This window comes from Rhamphochromis sp. 'chilingali' (assembly GCF_963969265.1).
Source record: "Rhamphochromis sp. 'chilingali' genome assembly, chromosome: 15".
NCBI classification, from domain to species: Eukaryota; Metazoa; Chordata; class Actinopteri; order Cichliformes; family Cichlidae; genus Rhamphochromis; species Rhamphochromis sp. 'chilingali'.
Genome location: NC_137942.1, coordinates 34,734,215 through 34,757,284, shown reverse-complemented (window position 1 = coordinate 34,757,284; position 23,070 = coordinate 34,734,215). Strand labels below are relative to the sequence as shown.

The following is a 23,070-nucleotide window of genomic DNA, read 5'->3' as shown; positions in this document are numbered from 1 at the left end:
CTGCATAAAAAAGATTTATGTCTAAAGAAGAGGATTATTGCTAAAATTGGGAAAGCTCAGCCCTGTTGTGGTATTCGAATAAAGCCTCAGCTTTGTGCATCTTTGACTGTCGGGTAGGATCATCACAGTCAGACTTTAACTCAATGATTCATGAACAGCTTTGTTTAACACGTATGTGGCACTACTCACACTGCAGGACATGCTCTTCTCCAGCATCTAGCCTTACCTGATGACAATGCTGAGTACATGCTTTCAGTGAGCACTGCTGTGGTTGCTCCTGCTGCTTCTGGCTCCCCTGGTTAAATAAGCGATGTTCCTACTGAAAGGCGGCTGTAAGGGTTTGGCTGTCCATAGAGAATTTTCCCACTTTTATGAGGCCGTGAAAGTCAAGATCTTATTTCAACAGAATTAAAAAATCATAATCAGAATAATCCCAGAGTAGTATTTGATGCTACCAGCAGCACTGTTCCTCCTCCACCTCTGATGGACGTGAGATCCAAACTCTCCTCAGTTACTCTTTTTCTCTCCTCCTCAGCCTAAACCCGCCTCTGTCAGAGGTCACTTCCTGTTTAAAAAGGAGCTACAGTGTTACAAGATACTTGCTCAAAGACGCTCAACAGTCCCATCTTTGACACTGTGAAAGATATATGATGACATTCATCTAGCATGTTTGTTGCTTCTATTTACAGGTGACATCACAAACGTGACCTTTTTAGTTGCACGTGATGCTTCTAACACACGAAGCAGAAGCCTCAGGTGGGTGTAATGCATTTAATTGGAGACATTGATTTGTACATCATACAATATTCATAAAGTGCAACACAGAAAAAAGCAAAGAGCCATCCCCCGTTTTTCTTCCCCCATAAATACATCTTCCCCAATTTGAACATATTTCATCCAACCACAGCTTCTGGCACACATGACGACTCATTTCAGCACGATGACACACGGCACACACCTGACCTTCATTTGAAGCAGGCCACACTGAACCTGTGGCAGGACACTTTTATTCTTACCTTTCAAATTAATTACCTATCCGAGAGGGTGAAACCCGACAGCATGATTTATGAAACGCTAATATAAAAGAAATAATGAATGCCTAAAACTGATGAAAAATCTAAACATCCGTGCGAGATGTCCGGAGCTGTTTGAGTCAAAAACGTGGCCCAGTGTGGGGGCTGTACCTCTGGTCCTTCAGGCAGCAGCAGGAAAGACAAAAGTTAGAACAAAGAGCTCATGCTGTTCTTTAAATCGTTTCAACCACCCAGCATGTGACCTGCACGTCTGCCTCAGGCTCCACCCACACTGTTGCTTTCTGCACAGACATGTTGCATCAACCACACACCAGTGCAGACCGACACAGACAGGGTACCATGTGACGTGAGGTGTAACGGCATAAAGTATAGAAGCACGCAGCGTATCGCACCACACCAACAAAACATCCGTTATTACAAAGTATGAGACTAAAACTGCAGAGCAGCTTTAACTAGCACACCTAAAGACACGCCGTCAGACTTACAAACAGCCTTCAAGCAGTCAAAGCAGAACTTAAACTAACTCAGCCCACTACTTTACTAATGAAGTCAGCTCAGGGTCCAGCTACGAGCAAAAGGAAGGAGCAGCGACCTTACTGTGCACACCTGACCGAGCCCGCCAACGTCTGCAGCACCACGTGTGTCTGGGATTCACAACAAGCGTGGCAACGAGCCCCTCGTGACCCGCACACCTCTTTGGAACTTTCTCTAGTGGATGGAGGGAAATCCATTTCCAAAGGTGTTACTATAGCTACCAAACCTTAATGCTGAAATCAAGTCGCCATCACCCGGGCCCCTCAGCTGACCCTAATGAGCAGACGTACCACAAACCGAACAGGCAAGCACGTCGTGCCCGCTCGCCGTCCGCCCATCTTAAATCCTTCATCTGATGGGAGAACTGAAAGCAAACAGCTGATAATGAACTTCGTCTAAAGCCACAAAACTGCGTCTCCATTCAAAACAGCAGAAGCATGTAAACATGGGTGGGAAATAAGAAGATGGGACGCGCAGAGGACAGGAAAGGAAGAACGTACGCTGCTGCTCATCAAGTTTAGCTACGATCGCTCTATGCAGAGGAACTGGTGTGTTTCCACAGCAGCTCTGGGTAAACTGGTTCTCCGCGAGGTTGCAGCTCTGAGTGCTGAACAAACCTGGTTGATTAGCTAGTTAACCATCATGCAGTGGGACAGTGAAGTCTGTTCACCACCACTGACTCACAACAGCAGTAAATCACACACCAGCTAACAGTCCGGCTCAGTTTCAGCTACACTGAGTGGTTTCCAGTGACTTCTCTAAAACAGGTGATGCACACATGTTGTATTTAGTGTATATGAGAAAATCCCAGTGATGGACTAAAGTTACAGGACAAAGGCAACGCGCAACCAAAACGGCACGCTGCAAAAAGCTCATCACACACGTCGTTACCAGCATGAAGAGCGTCACTCAGATGATCTGGGCTCAGCACGTGTGCGAGTTCTGGGAAACCGACTCAAAAAAGGGGGAATGTGTGTTTTGAATAGCACGGCTATTTAAACATCAAAGTACTTCATTGCATTCATCATCACAAGTCACATCAACACGAATGTGTCGCAGCAGTCCTGCTCCTCCAGCTGGAGCTCTGGAAACACCAAAGGGTCAGATTTTATACAGTAAAGCCTCACACACACTACGTCACCTGACCAGTTCTGCTTACCTACAGTCAGTGTGATTATTTACAACCCGATAATAAAGTTATTAGTAGCTGTTGGAATGGCTGCTTAAATAAAACAGAAAGAAGCAAACCTGCAGCTGACACTGTGCAGACGAGCTGTGTGGGCCTGCTCTGGGACACAGGCCAATGATATCTAACCAAAGGAAATTTGCAAACAATGTGAACAGCATCAGCTCACTACCAGTCGAGCTGCTTGTTACAGTCGTCACCACAATACGCAGAAACATGCACCACCAGCTGGTGTGATGGAGCCGACTGGACGAGGCGAACGAGACTCTGAGGAGATGAGATGACTTGATGCCTCAGCAGGACCATCAGCACGAAGCTGCATTTTCCTTTAGCCCAAAGATGTTCTGAGCGAGCGGGTTCGGTAGGCGACCTGTGAGAGTCTGCTGCTGTGGACTTGAGCAAAGGAAACGCGTGAGGGTGCCGTCTGTAGCTTTTTGGGATCCCTGCAACCAACAGGAGCAGGTACAGCAACCGTGGAGTTTCTGCAGCCAACACAACTTTAGCTCAGGTTTGATGGAAGCGAATGCTTTCACGCTTCACACTTCGTTAAAATCCATGATGTTAGCATGTGGTGTGATTCACATCTGAAGACCTAGAATGCCTGTTTTCACCTTTCTTAGACAGATATGCAAAGAAAACCTGCAACTACCAAGATCTACGCTGAAAGTACTAAAACTACAGACAGTGGGTGGGTGATGGTCTGCTGGAGGATCCAGGGCTGCTGGAATGTCCCCTGACAAGCTCGTAGTATAATCCTCGGTCCAAAAGGGCAAATTAGTGGAGAGCTGAAAAGAAGGAGGAAGAGTTTGGCCTCCTCGTCATCAGTAGCGTGTAGAGTACCAGTCATTGTCGGTCATCTGAACGAGCTCGTTGACCACGTCCAGCAGGTTGTAGTTGTGTTTCTTTAGCAGACGCTGGTTCAGAGAGCGGTCTGCAAAACCCATCTCCACCAGCACGGCCATCATGGTGTCCTGGGTGGATGCATCCACTGGAGGCTGGGTGGAAACAAGATCGGATCAGTCGAGCGAGCCAGCTACTGATTACCGCACAGGCCTGAATGAGTCTGTATCTGAAGTGTTTGAAGGTCTGACTGCTGACAACATGCTGTGTACAATGTAAATAAAAGCAGAGTGCAACATGTCACGACTGCGTGGCGTCCCCTCGTCAGGAACTGATCGAGCATCGGGAGCACCGTCTGATCAGGGAGCACCTTCGCCAGCTGGCTCCTGCTCTCCTGGATTAGGGATGCAGCCCCAGCTTAAAAGCCTTTCCAAGGTAGTGCAATTAGCTTTGCATTGGACTGATTAATGTAAGTGTAGCCCCACAACTGTGTCGCCTACGTGTTGCATCGCTATCATGCAGAGAAAAGAGTTCAAACCTGGGCTGTGACGTTTGCTTCAACACTGGAAAATAGGCTTGAAACTCCAAAACACACAAATGTGAATATGGGAGAAAAAAGCTGCTAAATGTGTCACCTGTGTGGGGCCTTGTCCGGTGAACAGGGCTTTGTAGGCAGAGGCAGCTACTGACAGAGCTCCTTTCACCAGGCCGCCGGTGAGGCCTTGCTGCCTGAGGAGGGCAAACATTTGGAGAGTTAATCCTTTTGTTCTCTCTTATCAGTGTTTACGATTCATGGATGTGAATTTATTTATGAGCTGTCTGCAAGGGGAAAGGTTACAGCAGCAAACAGAAACCAGAAAGCATCCTTGGACTTCATGCTGCCTCCAAACTGTTAGTGCTCGTCATTCTACTCGGGGGGCCAAAACATTATTCTGCTTCTGTCTTAGTTGGCAGCTGGGATTTAGAAGCACAACGATGGGCCAGGCTCTCAGCAGAGCCACGGTGAGACGACTCCTGTACGTATGTGCGTCTGAGCTGACCTTAACCTGACCTCAGGCTGACCTGTGAGGACTCTGCCTGCACAGTCATACTTCGAACAGCACTGCAGTTCAATCAGCTTCATTTGAACCTTTGTACATTACTAACTTCACTTTCTGAGCCTCAAAGGCAGCGAATCGTCCTGTGAGCCTGGGAAACTCGGACAAACAGCAGCAGGCAGCTGGACTGGCAGCTTGTTACAGTCTCACTACTTTAACATGAAGACATTATTTAGCTTTTATGTTAGCGAGCAGATAATCTGCCTCCCGTCTCCTGGAAGCCTGCGTTTGTCCGTTTCTATTAGAAGCTACATTCAAAGTGATCGGATGATGGCGCGACTCTGATGTCTGAGATTTGTAGTATCAGTGGTGTGCACGCTCCATACTGAAGAGCAGATACAGGAAGTTGAAAAACAAACTGAAAGAAGCTGCATCATGTAGGCTCTGCACGATAAACCAAACCTAGCCAACGGATGGATGGACGAATAAAAACGTGATAGCTTCATTGTGCGCGTGTGTGTGTGCGTGTGTGCGCGTGTGTGTGTGCATGTGTGTGCGTGTGTGTGTGAGAGAGAGAGACCTGGGGTCCTCGGGGTCGTTCTTCTCCGTGTCAGTAGCTTCAGGATCAGTCTGAGCGCGCTCAGGAGCTGCTTCTGCAAGACAGAACGATGCGATCACCGTGGACTTCATCAGAGTGGTACTGTGACTGAAGTGACAGCGAGACCCAGTAAGGAGCCTACCGTCCTCAGTCTGGTGCAGTTCTGAACCCTGCGCTCCTTCCTCAGCGCCGGCATCCTCCTCCTCTCCCTCTGCGCTGCTCTCTGGGCTGTCAAACACAAACATGTTTGCTTCGCTCATTTACTGTCCGCACAACAACAACGCCTGTGCCGCTTCATTAGCTTCATGACTCGGCTCGCTGTATTTGAATCTTGTTTAAATGAAGGAAAAATGTTTTTATATGATACAGCACACCATCTAACATATTTTGGTAGCTATTTTGTGACTGACAGGTGATCATTTGTACACAAGCAGGAAAGAAAGCATTAGTAATCTCCTTTGCCTGATGAAGGTCTAGCCCTGAAACGCTGTAAATGAATGGCGCTACTGTGGTGCAGATGTGGTGCAGCAGTGGAGCGGTCGGTCTGAGGAAAAGACCAGCTTTCCTGAGGAAACGTTCTCATGCTTACTGTGATGTGACGACAGCTTGAGGCGGGGTGACTACTTCAGGAGTCAGCGGCTCATCGTCCAGCGTCTGGGATGTACACAGCATATCGTTGGCACTGCTGGCTCCTGACAGCTCCATTCCTGGAGCCGCTTCATCCACCTCGTCCGCCTCCCCCTCTCCTGCGGCACTGTCCCGACGCTCAGCTGAGGGGGTATCTGGGTCTGTGTCGGTCTTGGCTTGGACGTCTCCGGGCTGGGACAGAGCAGAGCTGCAGCGGGACCGAGAACAAAGAAAAAGTGAAAGCACTGATTACTGTCCCACAGCCGAGGGTTCTCCCACACACTCCAAAGCCACGGCTCCTACCTGTACATGGACTCTCCCAGGGGCCGAGTGGTGTCAAAGCAATCGGGGAGGATGATGATGTAATCCTCGGAGGACGTGGAGGAGGAGCGACTCCTCATTACATCCCTCTTCTCCTCCTCTTCTTGCTTCTCCCTCACTCTGGGCTCCACACAGATGCTCTCCATGTGCGACTCCTCAGCTTCACCTGTGATGAGACCAAGGAAGCAAACGCTGGGTGTGACTGGCTGCTGTGCACATGCTGGGACACATGCTGGGACACATGCTGGGACACATGCTGGGACACATGCTGGGACACATGCTTCACTCCCACTCATGACACAGAGGTTCAAGCTTCGCTTCGACTTCTGTCGTGCCCAAAAATGGCGGCAGAAGCTAGAAACATAAAAGAGGACCTGAGGGTGTGTAGTGTGTGGACCTGATGCGTAGCTTGATTTTTAGAAAGGTGCACAAGGTTTTAACACATAAGCTAGCTGGAGCCTAGCTTAGACTTGAAGCAGGAGCAAGACCATCGCACTTCTAGAAATCTGGACAAATTTATTAAACCCCCCAAAACGGGGCTCTCCAGAGACTGAGTCAGCTCCCAGCCAGCTCCCAGCCAGACTGAAAACAACTTAAACATAAAAACATCACAAAGAAAGAACAATACAGTATCCACAACAGCACCAGAGAGTAAAGCAGAGAAATGTGGATTATTAAAGGTCCAGTTCAGTTTCATTTACACAGCACCAGATCACAACACAGTCGCCTCAAGGTGCTTAATATAGTAAGGTCGACCCTACAACAATACATACAACAATCATATGACCCCCTATGAGCAGCACTTTGGCGACAGTGGGAAGGAAAAACTCCCTTTTAACAGGAAGAAACCTCCGGCAGAACCAGGCTCAGGGAGGGGCGGGGCCATCTGCTGTGATTGGTTCTTGATTCATTTAAAGGAACATAATCATTTCTGTTAGTACACGACTTAATAAATTGATCAACAAATCGAGTCTTTCTATTTGTGGCAGCAATTTTCCAGCTTATCAATCAACCAAAGACCAGACAGACTGTTCATTCATTTGAAAGCCTGGTGCTTAGCCTCGTCCCCCCCAGCTGTAACACCAGTGATCACCTATCGTCCACCTGGGCCTTACACACAGTTTGTCTGATTTCTCGACCGACCCCTCCCCTCTTGTTTCCTTAGCGTCTTATGTCAGGTGCATGACAGCGCCGTGAGGAGTAGCAAGCCACAGAAAGTTGGGATTTGGAAAACAGATGGAATGGATTCAAAGGCAAACGCAGAGGCTGCAGTGTGGGAGCACTTTGGGTTTAAACTGAATGACCGTGGTGAAACCTGTGTGAGCCGGTTTGTCGCCTTTGTTGTCAAATAGTAGCAACTAAACTGCTTCCTGTTAAACCCAGAATTTAAAATGCTGCTCCTCACACACGAGCTCTTCAATAATCGGCCCCAGTCGTACAAAGTGTTGCAATTAGCTGACATTTAAAGCATAAACAGCTGTTCCTCGACAGAGTCCTCCTGTTTGTGGTGAAGGAGCTCCACACAGACCCTCAACTGTGCTGTCACAGCACATGTCAGCTGGCTGCCTGGGGTTTCAGTGGCGCCCCTCCTGCTGATGCTAGCTGAAAGAGTTTCCAGAGGTCCTCCCAAACACTGAGCTGACCATAAGCTGCAACCCAGAGCTTCAAGTCTGCTCCCGTACAAACCAAGGCCGCCATCACACCTCACTGTCCTTGAATCCAGCCCAGTCATACGGTGACATCTTCACTCAAATTAGACGCCACCTCCACTTTATATACAGTCTGCAAATGGTCAACGCTCACCCCCAAACTGGTGCAAACAGCTGTTTCTCACAGAGAAGCTGCTTGAGTCAACATATCAACTTAAAAATGTCACCTGTGGCGGTGTGTTCGGGCAGCGTGGCGGTCCCGGCTGAAGCGTGGAGCGGCCCCGGTGCTGAGCTCGGGCCAGGCAGCACGTTCAGGGGCACAGACGTTGGAGTGGGCAGGGAGGCTTTCAGTGGGGAAGGGATGGACGCCTTCAGACCAACGAGGGGTTTCATGGGAGTCTTGGAGTTGCTAGAGCAGCTGTCGGGACTCTCCTCCATTTTCACCGTTTTACTCAGACAGGACAGCGAGGAGGAGGAGCCCTGAGCAGCTGGACGTACCACTGAAAGGAAACACGAGGACCACAGTGAAACAGCAGCAGATCACGCTGCAGTCTGACGTTCCAGCCAGAACAGACTGTATGTGAACATGGACGCGTTCCAGCCAAACAAATGATCATTCATTTAAACGCACGAGCCGGCGCCGAGGGCGTGTCACTGACCTTTTCCTGTTCCTGGGCAGGATCCTCTCAGAGGTATGTGATCAGGGGCCTCCTCCAGGGTCATCGAGCGAATCACAGTCTCACAAACAAACTGAGTACCGCTGATGTCATCCTCCCCTTCCTCCTGAGCTGGGACTCCGCCCCCTTCAGCTCCAGGTCCTACCCCGTGGGGGACATCTGAGGACCAGCAGCGAGACAACAAATGTCAAGACACGCCCATTTCATTTTTGAACACAGCTGTATCAGCAGGACAGCTGCTCACAGTCAGAGAGCCAACTGCATGGCTGTGAACAGCTGGACAGTCTTAGAAGAAAACCTTCACCCCATTGCATGCTGGGAAGCCAAACAGGGTTTTTCAAGGGACCTGAATCAAGTCAGTCAGGTGCGGCTTCTTTAACGAGTACTTGTAGTTTCAACAGAACCTTTAAATAAACTGGGAGAACACTGAGGAGGATTGGGACTTCATTACCCATGATGCTATTGATGACTTCAGTCTCTTCCTGAATCAGACCCAAGGAGGGGCTGCCCTTGTCCAGCAGAGGGCCATCTTGAGACAGAGGGGACATGCAGGGTGTGATGTCTGGAGGAGAAACACAGACAGCACTGAGCTCTTACAGCACGTGGACTTTTACAGCCGGCTGACAGAACGAAGACCGAATGGCAGTTTTTCCAAAAGTGTAACATTTGCGGTGGTTTTGAAGCCGACGTGGGGAACACTTCAGAGAGCCTGGTCACCTGCTCTGTGTCAGAGCACTGCGTCTGGAAGCTGAGAGCACCGGTCTCTGATGTGCAGACTGAAATGTTCCAGCCTCATTCGTCATTTATTACGCTCCGAGTGTTTCCAGTGAATCAGCTGTGGGCTGCAGACACACCAGTTTAGCACCTGAACTGCACAAAGCCACAGAAAGCGGTGCGTCTAACCAAACTCAGTCTGCAGCTTCCCCACTCGATCAGGGTCACAGCACCTGACGCTAATCAAACTACGAGGTCAAAGAAACATGAACGTCTATGAATCACAGACGGCCTCCGTCAGTGTGTCGGGCCGATGCTGCCACTGCTCAGAGGACGCTGTGCTCGCCGTGTCTGAAAGAAATCTGCTGTCTTTGCATGTTACAGTTTGAACGTCGGTATTTGTGGTGCAACAGATTGTATCTGACTATTTTATTGTTCACATAACTGACGTGCTTGTAGTGCACACACGTGTCTCTTAACCAGGACGAGTGTTCTGGCTGTTCTCTTCTTACCAGCAGGCGTGTTGGTGGGGGCGCTCTCCAACTCTTGGACGATGTTGATATCCAACAGCTCAAAAGACAGAAGATCCTGACAAATGAACAACAGGTAACAGATTACAAGGCTAGTCTACAGGTCACCTGACCTGTCTCCAAACCAGTACAATCCAAGGCAGAGCCCCAGTTTATAAATGAAGATGATGATGTTTCAAATCATTTGTTTCTTGTTAACAGAGGACTCAACTTATTGCTACACAAGTGCAGGGTTGTTGAGTGCCTGAGTCACTTTGCTGTTAAAGTGCCATCCTGTAGTAAGTACGAGTCATAGGCCACACCCCTTTCCTTTATATTTTACTGGGAAATGAGACTTTGCATAACTTCAGTGAATTTGAAGGTGAATGACGGCTCTAATGGCTCCACACACGCCCTGCCACGCCGCCCTGCTGCGCCGGATTTTCAGTCCAGTTGCTGTGTAATCTGCAAACCTCAGCCTCTCCCTGTCTAAGCTGGAGTGGACGTGAGTGTTTGTGTTTCGCAAACCAATCCAGCTGTCAGCCAATCAGCATTTGGCCCACAGTGAAGCCACGTTACGCTGAGTTTTTGGAGGAACAGATTGAAAAGCCCCTCCCACAGGCTTGCATAGGCAATTACAAAAGCAAACGGGGGTTGGTGTGACTCAGGTGGTAGAGCAGGTCGCCTACTAATTAGAAGGTTGGTGGTTCGATCCCTGCCTGCACGGACCAACTACACTAACCCCACGCTGTCACTCAGACGTAGCTGTATCTACTAAAAAGCTCTGTCACCTCATTCTTCATTTATCGCATCCACAAACTTGGAGGATCGTGTCGCTCGTTTATTCTGATGACAATAAATTTGACTAAAAGTCTGTCTCCATGGAGACACGTGGACTCTGAATGTGAATTTAGACGGAAGCAGATTTACAGTTGTTGCTCGTTTGTCACAGTTCATTTCAGCCTGTATCATAAACAGATTACTAGGGATGGGTATCGTTTAGGTTTTATCCGATACCGGTGCCAAACCGGTACTTTTGAAACGGTGCCGGTGCTTAAACGGTGCTCGAACCGGTGCTTAAAGAATGGAGAACACAAACTTTGTCCAAAAACCTCTCATGTTCAGCTGGTTTTTTGTAAAAAGATAACAATGTTAGCCTTTTCTGCAGCTATGGGGCATATATGGTATCACTCTTGGCTGGAAGCAGTGCTTAAACAATGGCCAGAACTCTCCTCTTCGTGTTTTTGGGGGATGTTGCTAACTCCGGGTCCGATAACAGGCACCACACCTGCAGCAGATGTGCACGGTGTGAGGTCTCGCAGGAAGCTATCAAATACGGCGCATTTCTGGGCTTTTAAAAAAAACGCTATGCGTCGCCAGGTGTTTCATCAGATTCGAGGTGTTACCTCCTTTGACAGTATCACAGTATCAGCTTAAAGCACTTGTTGCTGCTGAGTTTGCATCTTTTGCTGTGAAGTACAGCCAGACTTTGACCGCTTCGCCTTGGACATTTTTAATCTGTAGCTCTGCTCTAAAAGAACGTACGTACCTGGACCCGCCTACTATCCTCGGAAACATAAAATGATTGGCTAGAATCCAAAGTGTGTCACAGCTCAGGAAAAAAAAGCAGCGAAATGTGCGCTGCTTTTCGGTCTGGTTACTACCGTTTATGTCAGAACCGACACCGGTACCCAGCCCTACTGATTACTATCAAAGACAGAGCAGCACACTGACTGCCAGTGTGGACCAGTCCCAGTCTTCACAGGCAACAAGTTTACACAGCTGCAGTTACTTTGGTTGTGCTATGATCTGTACAAACAGATGCTTCACTGCACATTCATGGACATTTGAATAAACAGATAAAATATGAGCTATTATTATTCCACCTTCATGTCAGCTGCAGTATACGTACAGTAACGTGATGTTAGCATACTGAAGTTTAGCTGCTAGGATGGGGAGGAGCATCACAGCAGGTTACCTGTGCAGTGAGCAGGTCTACAGACGGGATGTAGTACTCTTCTTGGTCCACTGACAACAACGGCTGTTCCCTGGAAGCTGCACACGCTTTCCCATCCTTGGCTACTGGGTTCTTGCCCTGCAGGCAAACATTCACATCAACCTCATTTGTGAATTTGCACATCCAGAAATTTATTTCATTTTTAAACCATCTAAACTTCAATTTGTTTTGTATGAAATTTACAAACCAACCATCCTTGATCTCACCCCAACCCTCTCACACCAATTAGCTAAACTGCAGGAATGTCTTACAGAGTTAAAGTTTGAATAAAGGTTACATCAAATGATTTCAGCCTCCCTGAACTGCATTCGTCCTACCTGCGGTGTGACACAGGGTGAAACCAGGATCCCATCAGCCATCATGGCTGCTGGAGCCAGAGGGTCGACCACGATGCTGCACCACACTCTCGGTCCAAACTGCTCCCCAGCGTGGGCCAGACGCCAGTGAGATGTGTAGGAGCCCTCCACAGTGGGCGCACACAGCGCTACGCTCACTATGCCAACCTGCACGCACACACACACACACACACACACGCTTGTTTCAGTGCTTCACGAGGACACGTGCCACAGCTCGGTGGGATGTCTCACACTCACCTGTCCCGGCTGCAGGAAGGGAACTGCCACTTCTCTCCAGCGGTCTCCAGATCCCACTGCCAGGTTTCCCCACATAAACTTCAGCTGCAGGAACCAAACAAGACATAATATAATGGTTCCTTAGTGGGAGTTTGCACAGTGGACCAAAGCCTCCCACAGGTGTTGAGGTCAAAGAGCAAAGTGACGCTCTGTGGTCAGTAAATGTCAGCACTTTGCTGCTAAACGTGATGGAATAATGTTTGACACTATTAACACTGTTAAGGAGGGATTGGTTGGTCACAGTGAAACAGGGTTGCTGTTTGTTTACACGAAACACAAAGCACGGCTGAACTAAGCCTGTTCAAACACAAAGCACCAGGGATGAACCTGAAACTCATGAGATGTGACGACGAGCATGGAATTTGTGTTAGTCAGTGATGACATTTCACTACAAAGGTTGGGTAATCACGCCGGTCAGTGACGCTCATCACCTGGGATCATGAGTATAGCTGTTTCTATGGCAACCCAGCCAACAGTTACACTTCCCCCAAAATGTAAAAAGTACATCTAACGGTGGGTCGAATAATATAGTTGCGTCACTGTGGCCAGCACACCGTCAGGTCACGTCTGTGCTGTACACACATGGACGCGTCCATGATATTCACGGCTCTGAGACGGCGAGCAGGTCTCGTTCTGGTGTAGGTGCTCTCAGGAGAATCCAAGCTGTTAATGAGCTGCTGTTTGAGACTTTACCTTAGTCTCAGCACTCCAGCTGAGAGTCCCAGTGTTCCTCATCTTCCAGTACTTGATAAACTTGGTCCCAGGACGCAGACGCGTTCCGTCAGGAAGGTTTTCGTCCAAAAACGCTGCCGTCATGGCAGGAACCACCAGGGGACAGGGGCGCTTTGGTCGCCTGGGCAACAAGAGGAAAACCCCTTTATTCAAATTCTTCATCACGTCTCACTTTAAACTCATTCATATCGTCATTCAGCTCCCATCATCCCAGAGCAGCGGTTACAATGGACCGCCTTATTGACTGCTGCAGTCTGCTTGCCATATTTTCCCACAGTCTATTCACTTCATTGCACTATAACAACCTAGGATCACCATTCATCTTTAAATGTGCTTCAACTTTTGGGGAAGCCGTAGTAGGTGGACAAAAGCTTTCAGGCTCACAGAAATGCATTTCGTCCACACCGACCCCTGACGAGCTGATAGCGCCTCGCTGTGACTCGACTGTGTGAGCTGATGTTTGAATAAAGACAGACTTTGTTTCTGGAGCTACTCTGGAATCACACATGAGGAGATCGACACTGAGATATTTGAAGTGCGTCCTGCAGCCTAACTTGGTTGGGACCTACTCTGGGCTGTTGTGCTGTGTGGCTCGAGGCTGCAGGAGGACGGGGGAGGAGCTTCCGTCTCGATGGGACGAGCTCCACTGTATGCCCCGCCTCTCCATCCTCAGCTGCTTCCGGATTTCCTTCACCTCGGCTTTCAGCAGGCGCTTCTCGGCTTTCAGCCGCTGCTTCTCTGCCTTTCGGAAACTGCGATCCCCCCGCCTGTAGAACCTAAACAACAATGGATCGAGATGAAGTAACATCAGCATTATGGGAATGTCTACAGCCAGGTGTAGCATTTCATACTGGATTCAGACAGCCCTGCATCAGCTCACACTCATACCACATATCTTTAAAACAAACATTCATGTTTTTAAATATTTAGTGTGTAAAGCTGATAATATGAAGCTAATTTGTGCTTTTTGGTAAATATGAACACGTGTTAAAGTCCGGTAGCTGTGTCACACCTGCTGTGGTCTGGGGCCGGTGATCCGTGCTCCGGGATGGACAGGGGAGTCCTGGCTCTCACCAGATTGTGACTGGGATCGTGGGAGAAGCTGCAGGGCTCGCACAGAGTACAAGAGGTGCACACGCTGTGGAGTGAAACAGCCCAGAGGGATGAGAGGAAACGTGAGACTGCATCTAAAAACTGACACCGTGATGAAGAGCACGCACTCAGCTTCACAATCTGCAGAGATAACAGCTCCTGGCATGCAAGGAGAACGCAAGGAACTGCACAATGTGACCAAACAGTTTGTGTGCAGAGCTGAAGTTAGAGCACCAACATCCTCCCTTTACAGCAGCGAGGCCACAGGGTAAATGTTCACTTGGTAATAGGGCTGGGCCATATCATACCGTTCACAGTAATAACAGTGTAACTTTGGGCAATGATGGGAAAATGAAATATGGCGATAGAATATGGGTAAAACACGCATGCGCAGTGCCTTTGTTTACATATGCACATGGCGGAAAAAGCATAGAGATTGGAAATGTGACGTCACTCAGGGGTAAAACCGCAAAGGATTCTGGGAACTCGTGGCAAGAGGTACTAGCGCATGCAGGCTTTCAATTGAAATCAGTCACACAGCGATAAAAAGAAACACAAGAAGCTGTTGTATTATTAACTGCAATAGCCGGTCGCATGACAGCCACGGGAAGCCGACGGGTAAAGAGATCGGTTGTTATCGGATTACGTCGTTGAAGAGAAATTGTTCGAGCCATGTTTCCGAAGTAACAAAGACGCGACGGATGGCCTGGATTGCAGCCATTCAAAGACCAAATATAACGTCCCAGAACACTCCAGCTCACAGGTTAGTCTGCTCCAAGCATTTACACGAAGGTCAGTCTGCTGTTGTAGTTAATGAGTCATTTTCATAACATAATTGGTGATATAGGTTACAAGCAAGTCTGGCGCTGAACAGAAATGGTCGCGCTATGCTCCTTTATTTATTGTGCATAAATAGTGAATTGTCCTGACACAATATTGCGTTTCGCTTCTGTTATTATGGTACATTGACAAAAACATATACTTTTATTCACAGGATAAAACAGGTTTTTTGTATCACTAATTGCCCAGTACGATTACAGCATACAGTATTATTGTTACTGCTACATTTCTGTGATGCTACCAGAAATTATTTCCACTGCTAATTAATTACCGTTGAGCTCAAAGATCCTATTAATAAACGGTTAAGGATTGTGTATTTATGACGACGATTTGTGAGACTGGTAAACTTATGATACGTACAATAGTCTTTCGTTCTACACGGTGCATTTCAAGGTCCTGCACCCATCCGTCGGTAAACTGTACCTGGGCTTGTTGCAGTGACCGGAAGTTACACTCGTAAAGTTTAGTATGCACTCACTCCAAGAACCGTATGATTATAAATCTGAGCGTGGTGAAGTTGGGCAGCACGCTGACGTCTTTTGTCCCTCTGTGTGCTCGTCAGGGTCTGACCCTTTCACTCCTTTGATTTTTTCCTCGTATCTTGTCTTTGACTTTTCATTAAGTCTGTCTTTGTACGGACCGGCATTGTTCTCCTTCGTTTTGTGCATACCTTTTTGGAGGGCAAAGAAAAAGCAAGAATTTATTGGATCCGAAGAATGAACGTTTTGCGGTGCTGCAAATGCTTGCATTTGATGCGGTACTTGGATTGTTTTGCCACGAGTTACCGGCATGCAATGCGCGAAAATCACGTGGTCTGTCAATCTCTATGGCGGCGACGCAGAATGAGAAGAGCGAAAGCGGATCGTTGAATGAAACGATGAACCTGAACTGGTTTGTAAAAATGCTGCAGCTTCACTGGTGTGGAACTGGTTTAGCTTTGGTCCGTCAGATACACAACAAAGCACTATTTTTGGTAGAGCATGCTAGCGGGCCGTCGTTATTACCGTGTTGTTTGGAAAATACGGCACACTTAAAATCAATCCTTTGATTTTTCTGAAAGTCGACAGAGCCCCTTATAATCCCGTGTGCCTTATGTATGAACTCTGGTTGTGTTTATGACCTCGAAACGATTTTATGTGCACGGCGCTCGAAAATATGTCAGATGTTTCAGTGCGACTTTGCTGAGCTACGAAGCCGCACCGCTTGATGGATTGTCGGAGCGTTACAGCTATCGTAGGCGGAGCCTCGCGGAGTGATACGTACTGTGCTTCAACATAATGTTACCGTATTGTGTGTGTATGACCTCTTTTTAAGTTCTGTGGATGTTATACATGGTTGTGCTGAGGATATGTCGGCCAGTTTCCACTGGAAATGCCTTTTGGTTAAACTGTCAGCAAGAATTTGCCTTTGCACTGTTACATTTTTATATAACTTTTATATAACACATAAAAAAAACAGCCGCTTGTTTAAGTGAAAATACATTATTAGTGCAAAAAACCCATCAAAGTTGTGGAGTTGTAAAGTATTTTGTCTCATGTCAATTATATCGTCAGTTACATCGTTATTGCAAATTTTCAAATGCATATCGTGATAAATATTTTGGGGCACATCGCCCTGCTCTGCTTGGTAACAACGTTTTGCAGCTTATTCATTTGTACACTGACAAGTGTTAGAGTTAAACCCAGGCCTACTGCGACACCGGGACAGCGTCTTTCACCAACAAAGATAAATCAACAAGCAGAATCCAAAGACTGAACTTACTCAACAACACATACCTGCACTGATAGCCTCCTCCAGTAGTCTGCCCCCTGCAGGACGAGCAGGGAGGAGTTGAGGAGGACGGAGCTCCAGGCAGAGTGGAAGAGGACACCTCGGGGACCTGCTGGGTCTCTGCTCCTCCTACAGCTTCCACTCTACCTCCACCAGCTGCACCAGCTCCTCCTGCTGCTCCTCCTCCCCCTCCCAGGGGTTTGTGGATGCAGCACTGTCCTGAAAACTCCCGACAGATCTTTTCCACTGCCTCACGAACTACCTGGTCCTTAAACTGAATGCAGTAGCGAGCACTTTAGTCATCAGTCGTTTAGCGGAGTTACTGCTATGACACTCATCAGGACGTTCTTACCTTCTCCATGTAGGAGGTGAACCAGGCTGGAGGAGTCTTGTCTTCTTCTTTGGTCCCTTTTACTTCTTTCATGATCACCTGAGCAACAAAAGAACATCATCTATGTGCATGCAAACATATGGGCGCAGCAGTGGATAGATGCAGTAAGAATGAAGCCTGTGCTGGGCTCTTACCATGCCCTGTTCTGGCACTGCAGCCTGGACCTTGCGACTGACCACCTGAGCAAGTGAAGGGCAGTGCTGTGGGGGCCTGAAGCCCCTCTTGGGTTCTGCTCCGCTGGCCTTGGTGGTGGCAACCCTCGTCGGCTGGCCTCGAGTTTCGTACACATTCATGTGCAGTCGGTTCCCCTGCCTCACCGCACTCTGGAAAATAAACACGCTGTCAGTTTCTCCGCTAGATTCGTCACCGGCAACACAAATGCTTCACTTAAGAAGAGCAGTAAGCACAGCGATACTATATCATAAGGAAGTCTTTATTTTCATGGGTCAAATGTAACTGCACAAACCATGAAAGAAGAGAAACACCAGTAGGCTATTATTACTTTATTTCTTTATCAATTAAACAGATCAAAGTTGTGGAGAAGCCTGGAATCAGGATTGGGAAAGCTGTGGCTATCGACCCAAACATGTGGCCAAATGATCTCAGTATAAAAGAGATAATCACAGATGGTAAAGACACACCCTTCATATCACATCACAATGAAATAGAAGCTTATGGCGGATGATAGCATGGGCGGGACGTGAAAATATCCTCCGTAAATCTGGAGTCTTCTTCATACACTAAGAATAACTGTGGAGTTCCACAGGGCTGCATGTTAGACCCAGTTCTGTTTTCTATGCCTTGTCCATCAATGAAGGTGGATCTGTGCTATACACAGGTCAGGGATCTGTGCTGGAGCTGGATGTGAGGGGGTTCGATACATCTTAGCTGACGTTGCAAAGTAAACAGGCGCTGCTTACACAACGAGCTAACACAGCACTCCAAGACACCAGCAAACAAACACTCCACAGAAGCTTTCCACGTCACGTCTGCACTGTAAAGGAACAGGAGTGTGGAAGCAAGGACACCACACTAACACTTTCTATCCACAGGCTACTGAACCACTGCCTATGTCCAACTGTTTATCCATAACTGGAAATTTGCACTTTTCGTACATATATACACCCTGATATCGCTCTGTATATATTAGCACTGTGACAGTGTTGCAACTACTCGCACTCTAACTTCTGTTTACACCCACATATAAGCTGCAGGATTCACAAAGCACTGTTTTACTATTATTACTTTCTTGTAGTCGTGTGAAGGGAGCCTGCAGACTAAGCAGGTGCTCTGCATAACCGTCTGTGTTCTGCAGAGCACATGACAATAAACTTCTTGAATCTTTAACCGTGAATGAGCTCACCTTCAGAGCCTCCTCATACTCAGCTGGAACACAAGCAGAAATGACCAACGTTAACATGAGTGCACTTTTATTTGGACTTTGTTTAATGTGTAGCATCATGTGACTGCCCAGGTGCACTTACCTTGGCTGTTAATGGACACCTGGAGGAAGAAAAGGAGAAGACGGTTACATAAATATGTGCTAAGAATGCGTTACATGGAGGAACTCCTGGAGTTCAAGGATCGCTCCTTCATACAGGGCTGCTCACTTGTTAGTGAATCCTGGTCAGAATGTGAGCAAAGTGTTATAGGCACAACTTACCACAGTCATTCAGCTAGGCTACCACATTCTACTGCTGTAGGTTAGCTGTACCTACTCACTAATCTCACTTTGTATGGCACTCCTCAGTCTCTTACCTCCTCGTTCTCCTCATCAAAGTAGGTCAGCTGCAGGCTGCACAGGCCAAAGGAGCGCTTGACCTGTAATAGACAGACAGATGTTGCCACATCCAAAGTCAACTCTTATTTACTTCTTCACTGTAAATCTCAGACGTGTGGTGCTACACAATAGCTCTGAATGGCTGCTCTGCAAAGCTGGTCTGGCCCCAAAAGCTGGTTCTGCTCATCTGGATGTTTTCAGACTCGTGGCCCCTGATCAATGATCATGACAGTTTGCATATCAATGGTCACAAACTGACCCCACTGTTCCTTCAGTGGTGCTAGTGTCAGTCATTATGCAAATGTGCTGTTTATAAGGTTGGAAACCTGCAGTCACTGAAAACAGAAACAACCTTTTGGGATTTGCTCACCTGGACGACTGAGCATGCATCAAGACAACTACTCAAAACATGTCATTACTTCAGGACTCGACGGTTATAATTCTCTTCTATAATTAGGCTGGAAACATCTGGACCTGACCCAGAACACTGTAGCAACAGAGAGCCTCCCCACACTGACTGCTTATGAATCCATTACTGAACTTCATTCCTGGTAAGTCTTGAATGATGAGCCCATCATATCCTGCAGAGCTGACAGCAGCACACACCCACAGAGGGCTGCTGCTTACTTCTGGTTCAAAGCCAGTCTTACACACAGTCCTACAGGGTGAAAGGTCACACACTAAAACTGTTTTACATAGAAGAATTGTTTTTGCATATTTTGCACTCAACCAATCACAGCTCGATCAATGCTCGAGCAAAAGCCCACGAACGTCACCAGATGGTGTTTCCTGCCTTGATTCAGTTAATGTAACACTTCAGCTGAGCTCTGTGCACTGACACCGAGTGTCTGCACCTCAGTCACATCTTCGGCTGCATGAGTGTTTGAACAAAACTGTGGATTTATCTCCTGCAGTTTGTGTTTCACCCACACCCAGGCCTCCCCAGACCTGCTGACCGTGGCTGCCCCTCCTGAGCCTGATGCTGTCGGAGGTTTCATCCTGTCAGGACCGAGCTCTCTGATTACGCTCACACTGTAACACAAGTGCTCTCTCTTGACATAACTGTTATTGTGGTGTTATAGCAAAACAATAAAATGAAGTGTATACTTTACACATCAGGCACAGAGTGAACACATTCAGATCCATGATTGTAAATGAGGACGACATCACAACTGTGTGTGCCGAGTGCTTCAGCTGCTGAGGGACTGAGGGAGGAGTTGTTCCTGTATGTTTACTATCAGGAGGATGATCCCTCAGCCACAGGGACCAGGTCACAGGCCTCCATCTACGCTCCTGCTAGCTGTTCACATGCTCTGAGCAGCACAGTGCATGCCTTTGACACAAACACATATAAGCTCGTACTGTTTCACAGATCGGCATCAAATGAAAAACAGTGAATGCTAAACCTGTTGCAACAGTCTCAGCAGCCAAACGTCTGTGACTCAGCAGCACTCACACCAATGATGTGCTCCAGGTACAGCCGACCATGCAGGGCTCCGAGCCTGTTTCACCTTCTTGTTCCTGACTTACTGCATTTCCAGTCCCAGTCATATATAACTGGGCTCTTGCTCAGGGCTCCGTTGCTCTGCACTGCCAAACAGATCTACTGCAGCTCTGGATATCTACATCCTTGCAGTGCGTAGCTGCATTTCTGAGGAGGTGCATGTCAGACTCACAGATTTAACACAGTACACAGTAATGAGCTGAGCTCTGTCATTTACATCTATATTATCCTATGGTTATTACGCCACACGCCGAAGTCCTACACGTGGCAAATATTAGAGAAATCTGTGCGTGTATCTGAATTAAACCAACACTTGATAACAGATATAAATAAATGCAGCCAGGCTTTCATCCTCCAGGTTATTGTCCTCGGATCTGTCACTGTGTTACTAAAATGCACCAGCTCAGTGGAAATGCTTCCATTTGTTCCATTTTCTGTGGCAACGTTAGGAAAGCAGCATAACGTTAGTTACACATAAGGAGCGTGTGCCCGTGTCGTGCTCGCAGTGAGGACACAAACACAGCTCCTGCACCCCCGCTGCGTGCTGCAGCCGTGGAGTATCTTTGTGGTTGTTTCGTGTGTTTACTTCCTGCACTCGGAGTGAACCACTGCGCATGGCGGTGAATTGGCTACGCTGTTGCTGGTGGTGACGTTAAACCGCTGGGCAGAAAACGCAGGAATGTGTACGGGCCTGTCTGACGCGTTGCCTTTACCTCCCCGATGCCCACTGTGACCCACGCAGAGCCTTAAAGGTCACACAGTGATTTTTCTATTATTCGGCGTGTTTCGCTCTGACATGCACAACAGTGTGGCTCAGTCTGGAGGGGCGAGCACGTCCTGAACAGCCTAGTGTCTAAGCAGGGATCACGGCCCGCCCGTGGAGCTGCTCGAAATGAGTGCGGCCCGTCACGAAGCGGGCCGGGACACAGGTCTGCGCGACGTGACGCACTCCCGGTACTTCCCGCACACTGTCGCCGTCACACCCGCTGGGCTGGGCCGCTCACCGTGACGGCTCGGGCTGGAGTAATCCTCTCCGTGAGCACACAGCGGCCCACGGCACCTCTCACACGGAGGTGTAAGCGTTTGCCCCGTGTGTCTGTCAGCACCTGTGGGCCCCCTGAACCCCCATCCCTCCGTGTGCTGCGTGAGCGCCATGCGTGTGGCGTCGTGTCTGACAGCAGGCCTGCTGCTCGTCTCTGCTTACCATGGCCTCCATCGACTCCCAGCTCTTGGTCTCGGATCCCGACAGCAGGAAATTCTTGGAATTTCCCCTGAAATTCACCTTCAGGTTGATGTAGAAATCCATGGCGCCCCCCTCGGTGCTTTAGAGCATATTACACGCGACGTACACGGAGGGTTTTCCGCACCGCCGACGACTCTTTCTGGGTTAACCTCAGCAGCTCAGTCCACCACGATTATCCGTCGAGCTGTGAGGCGTATTTTGTGTTTACATCAGCGCAATGAACACACCCACTTTGCACCACGTGTCCGGAACAATTTCTTCTTTAGGGTGCCTCTGTGCCTCTGAGTTGCGTTACTGCCCCCTCTGGTTTAACGCCGCCATATTGGCTTGTGTCCGCGATGCTGTGGGCTCCTCTAACGAAGATAGAGCCACGAACTGGTTTGGTTCTGGGCGATGGCTCACTGCACATCAGCACAAAGCTGTTTCAGATGTACAGGAGCGTCATTAGAAGCTTTTTGATATGTTATTATTAATATTATTATTATTTCAAAGTCTTTGGGCAAAAAGAGTGTTTCTTCCCTCCATCCATCCTTTTCAGGGTCACAGGGGGCACTGGAGCCTATCCCAGCTGGGCAAGACGCAGGGTACACCCTGGACAGGTCACCAGTCTGTGGCAGGGCTAATGTAACCAGTGTTCCTGCGTTGTGTCTGATAAAGAAAGGTAAACGAAATAAAGACCTCCAAGTTATTAACTTGCCCACTCCAGCTGCTCTCCTACAGGGGAATTGTAGAAAAGGGCCTGCATTTATTTTTTTACATTAAACATAAAGTACAAACTTACATTTGACACAAGATTAAAAAAAACACCAACACGAAATCCGACATACCTGATAATGAATGGTAAATGGTAAATGGCCTGTATTTGTATAGCGCTTCTACTAGTCCCTCCTAGGGACCCCAAAGCGCTTCACACACCCAGTCATCCACCCATTCACACACACATTCACACACTGGTGGAGGCAGCTACAGTTGTAGCCACAGCTGCCCTGGGGCGCACTGACAGAACGGTAAAAGAAAGAAAGACAAAGTAATTAACTTGCCCACTCCAGCTCCTACAACCAAATGCAAAGTAGGGAAGAGGGTTAGCTCCACCCACCACAACTCCCAAGCTAGCAAGAATTATCTATTCACGCTAGCATTAACTGTGCCTATAACACATATGTGGCACACACGTACTACACATTTACATTTACAGCATCTAGCAAAGTCAGGCACAATGATGACAATAATTGAACTAAAGACACACAATCAGAAACATCAGGGTGGCTAAATATACATTATATGTGTGTTGTACGGTGTCTGGAAAGAAATGACACCCACCTCTCCCACAGGGGAATTGTAGA

At 48.1% G+C, this 23,070-nt stretch overlaps 1 protein-coding gene across 4 annotated transcripts; it reads right to left on the bottom strand.

The window, feature by feature from the left end:
- Positions 1-762: 762 nt before the first annotated feature.
- nbr1b (NBR1 autophagy cargo receptor b) lies at positions 763-21,952 on the bottom strand. 4 transcript variants are annotated; one of them, XM_080904557.1, is made up of 23 exons: positions 21,689-21,951; positions 18,959-19,021; positions 18,685-18,703; positions 18,564-18,586; positions 17,335-17,523; positions 17,162-17,239; positions 16,815-17,083; positions 14,120-14,245; positions 13,677-13,883; positions 13,069-13,228; positions 12,337-12,420; positions 12,061-12,246; positions 11,705-11,821; positions 9,730-9,805; positions 8,955-9,065; positions 8,486-8,662; positions 8,054-8,326; positions 6,160-6,343; positions 5,819-6,064; positions 5,372-5,457; positions 5,212-5,284; positions 4,230-4,323; positions 763-3,749 (listed from the first exon to the last, which is right to left on the bottom strand). In XM_080904557.1, exons 1-23 carry the CDS (start codon positions 21,788-21,790, stop codon positions 3,576-3,578), a joined length of 3,117 nt encoding a protein of 1,038 aa, XP_080760683.1. In that variant the 5' UTR covers positions 21,791-21,951; the 3' UTR covers positions 763-3,575. The 4 variants fall into 4 exon arrangements, with proteins under 4 accessions (XP_080760683.1, XP_080760685.1, XP_080760686.1 ...); XM_080904559.1 differs by lacking the exon at positions 8,054-8,326 and having other exon boundaries at positions 21,689-21,952; XM_080904558.1 differs by lacking the exon at positions 4,230-4,323 and having other exon boundaries at positions 3,584-3,749.
- Between the last annotated feature and the right edge of the window lie 1,118 nt (positions 21,953-23,070).

What these genes read in the sequence shown, in the direction of transcription:
- nbr1b (XM_080904557.1), bottom strand. Translation starts at nt 21,790, where the DNA reads ATGGATTTCTACATCAACCTGAAGGTGAATTTCAGGGGAAATTCCAAG. An exon ending in CCGGCCCCAGACCACAGCAG is followed by an intron (nt 13,884 to 14,119) that starts GTGTGACACAGC and finishes ATTGTTGTTTAG; the next exon opens with GTTCTACAGGCGGGGGGATC. An exon ending in CTGGGAGAGTCCATGTACAG is followed by an intron (nt 6,065 to 6,159) that starts GTAGGAGCCGTG and finishes GTCCCGCTGCAG; the next exon opens with CTCTGCTCTGTCCCAGCCCG.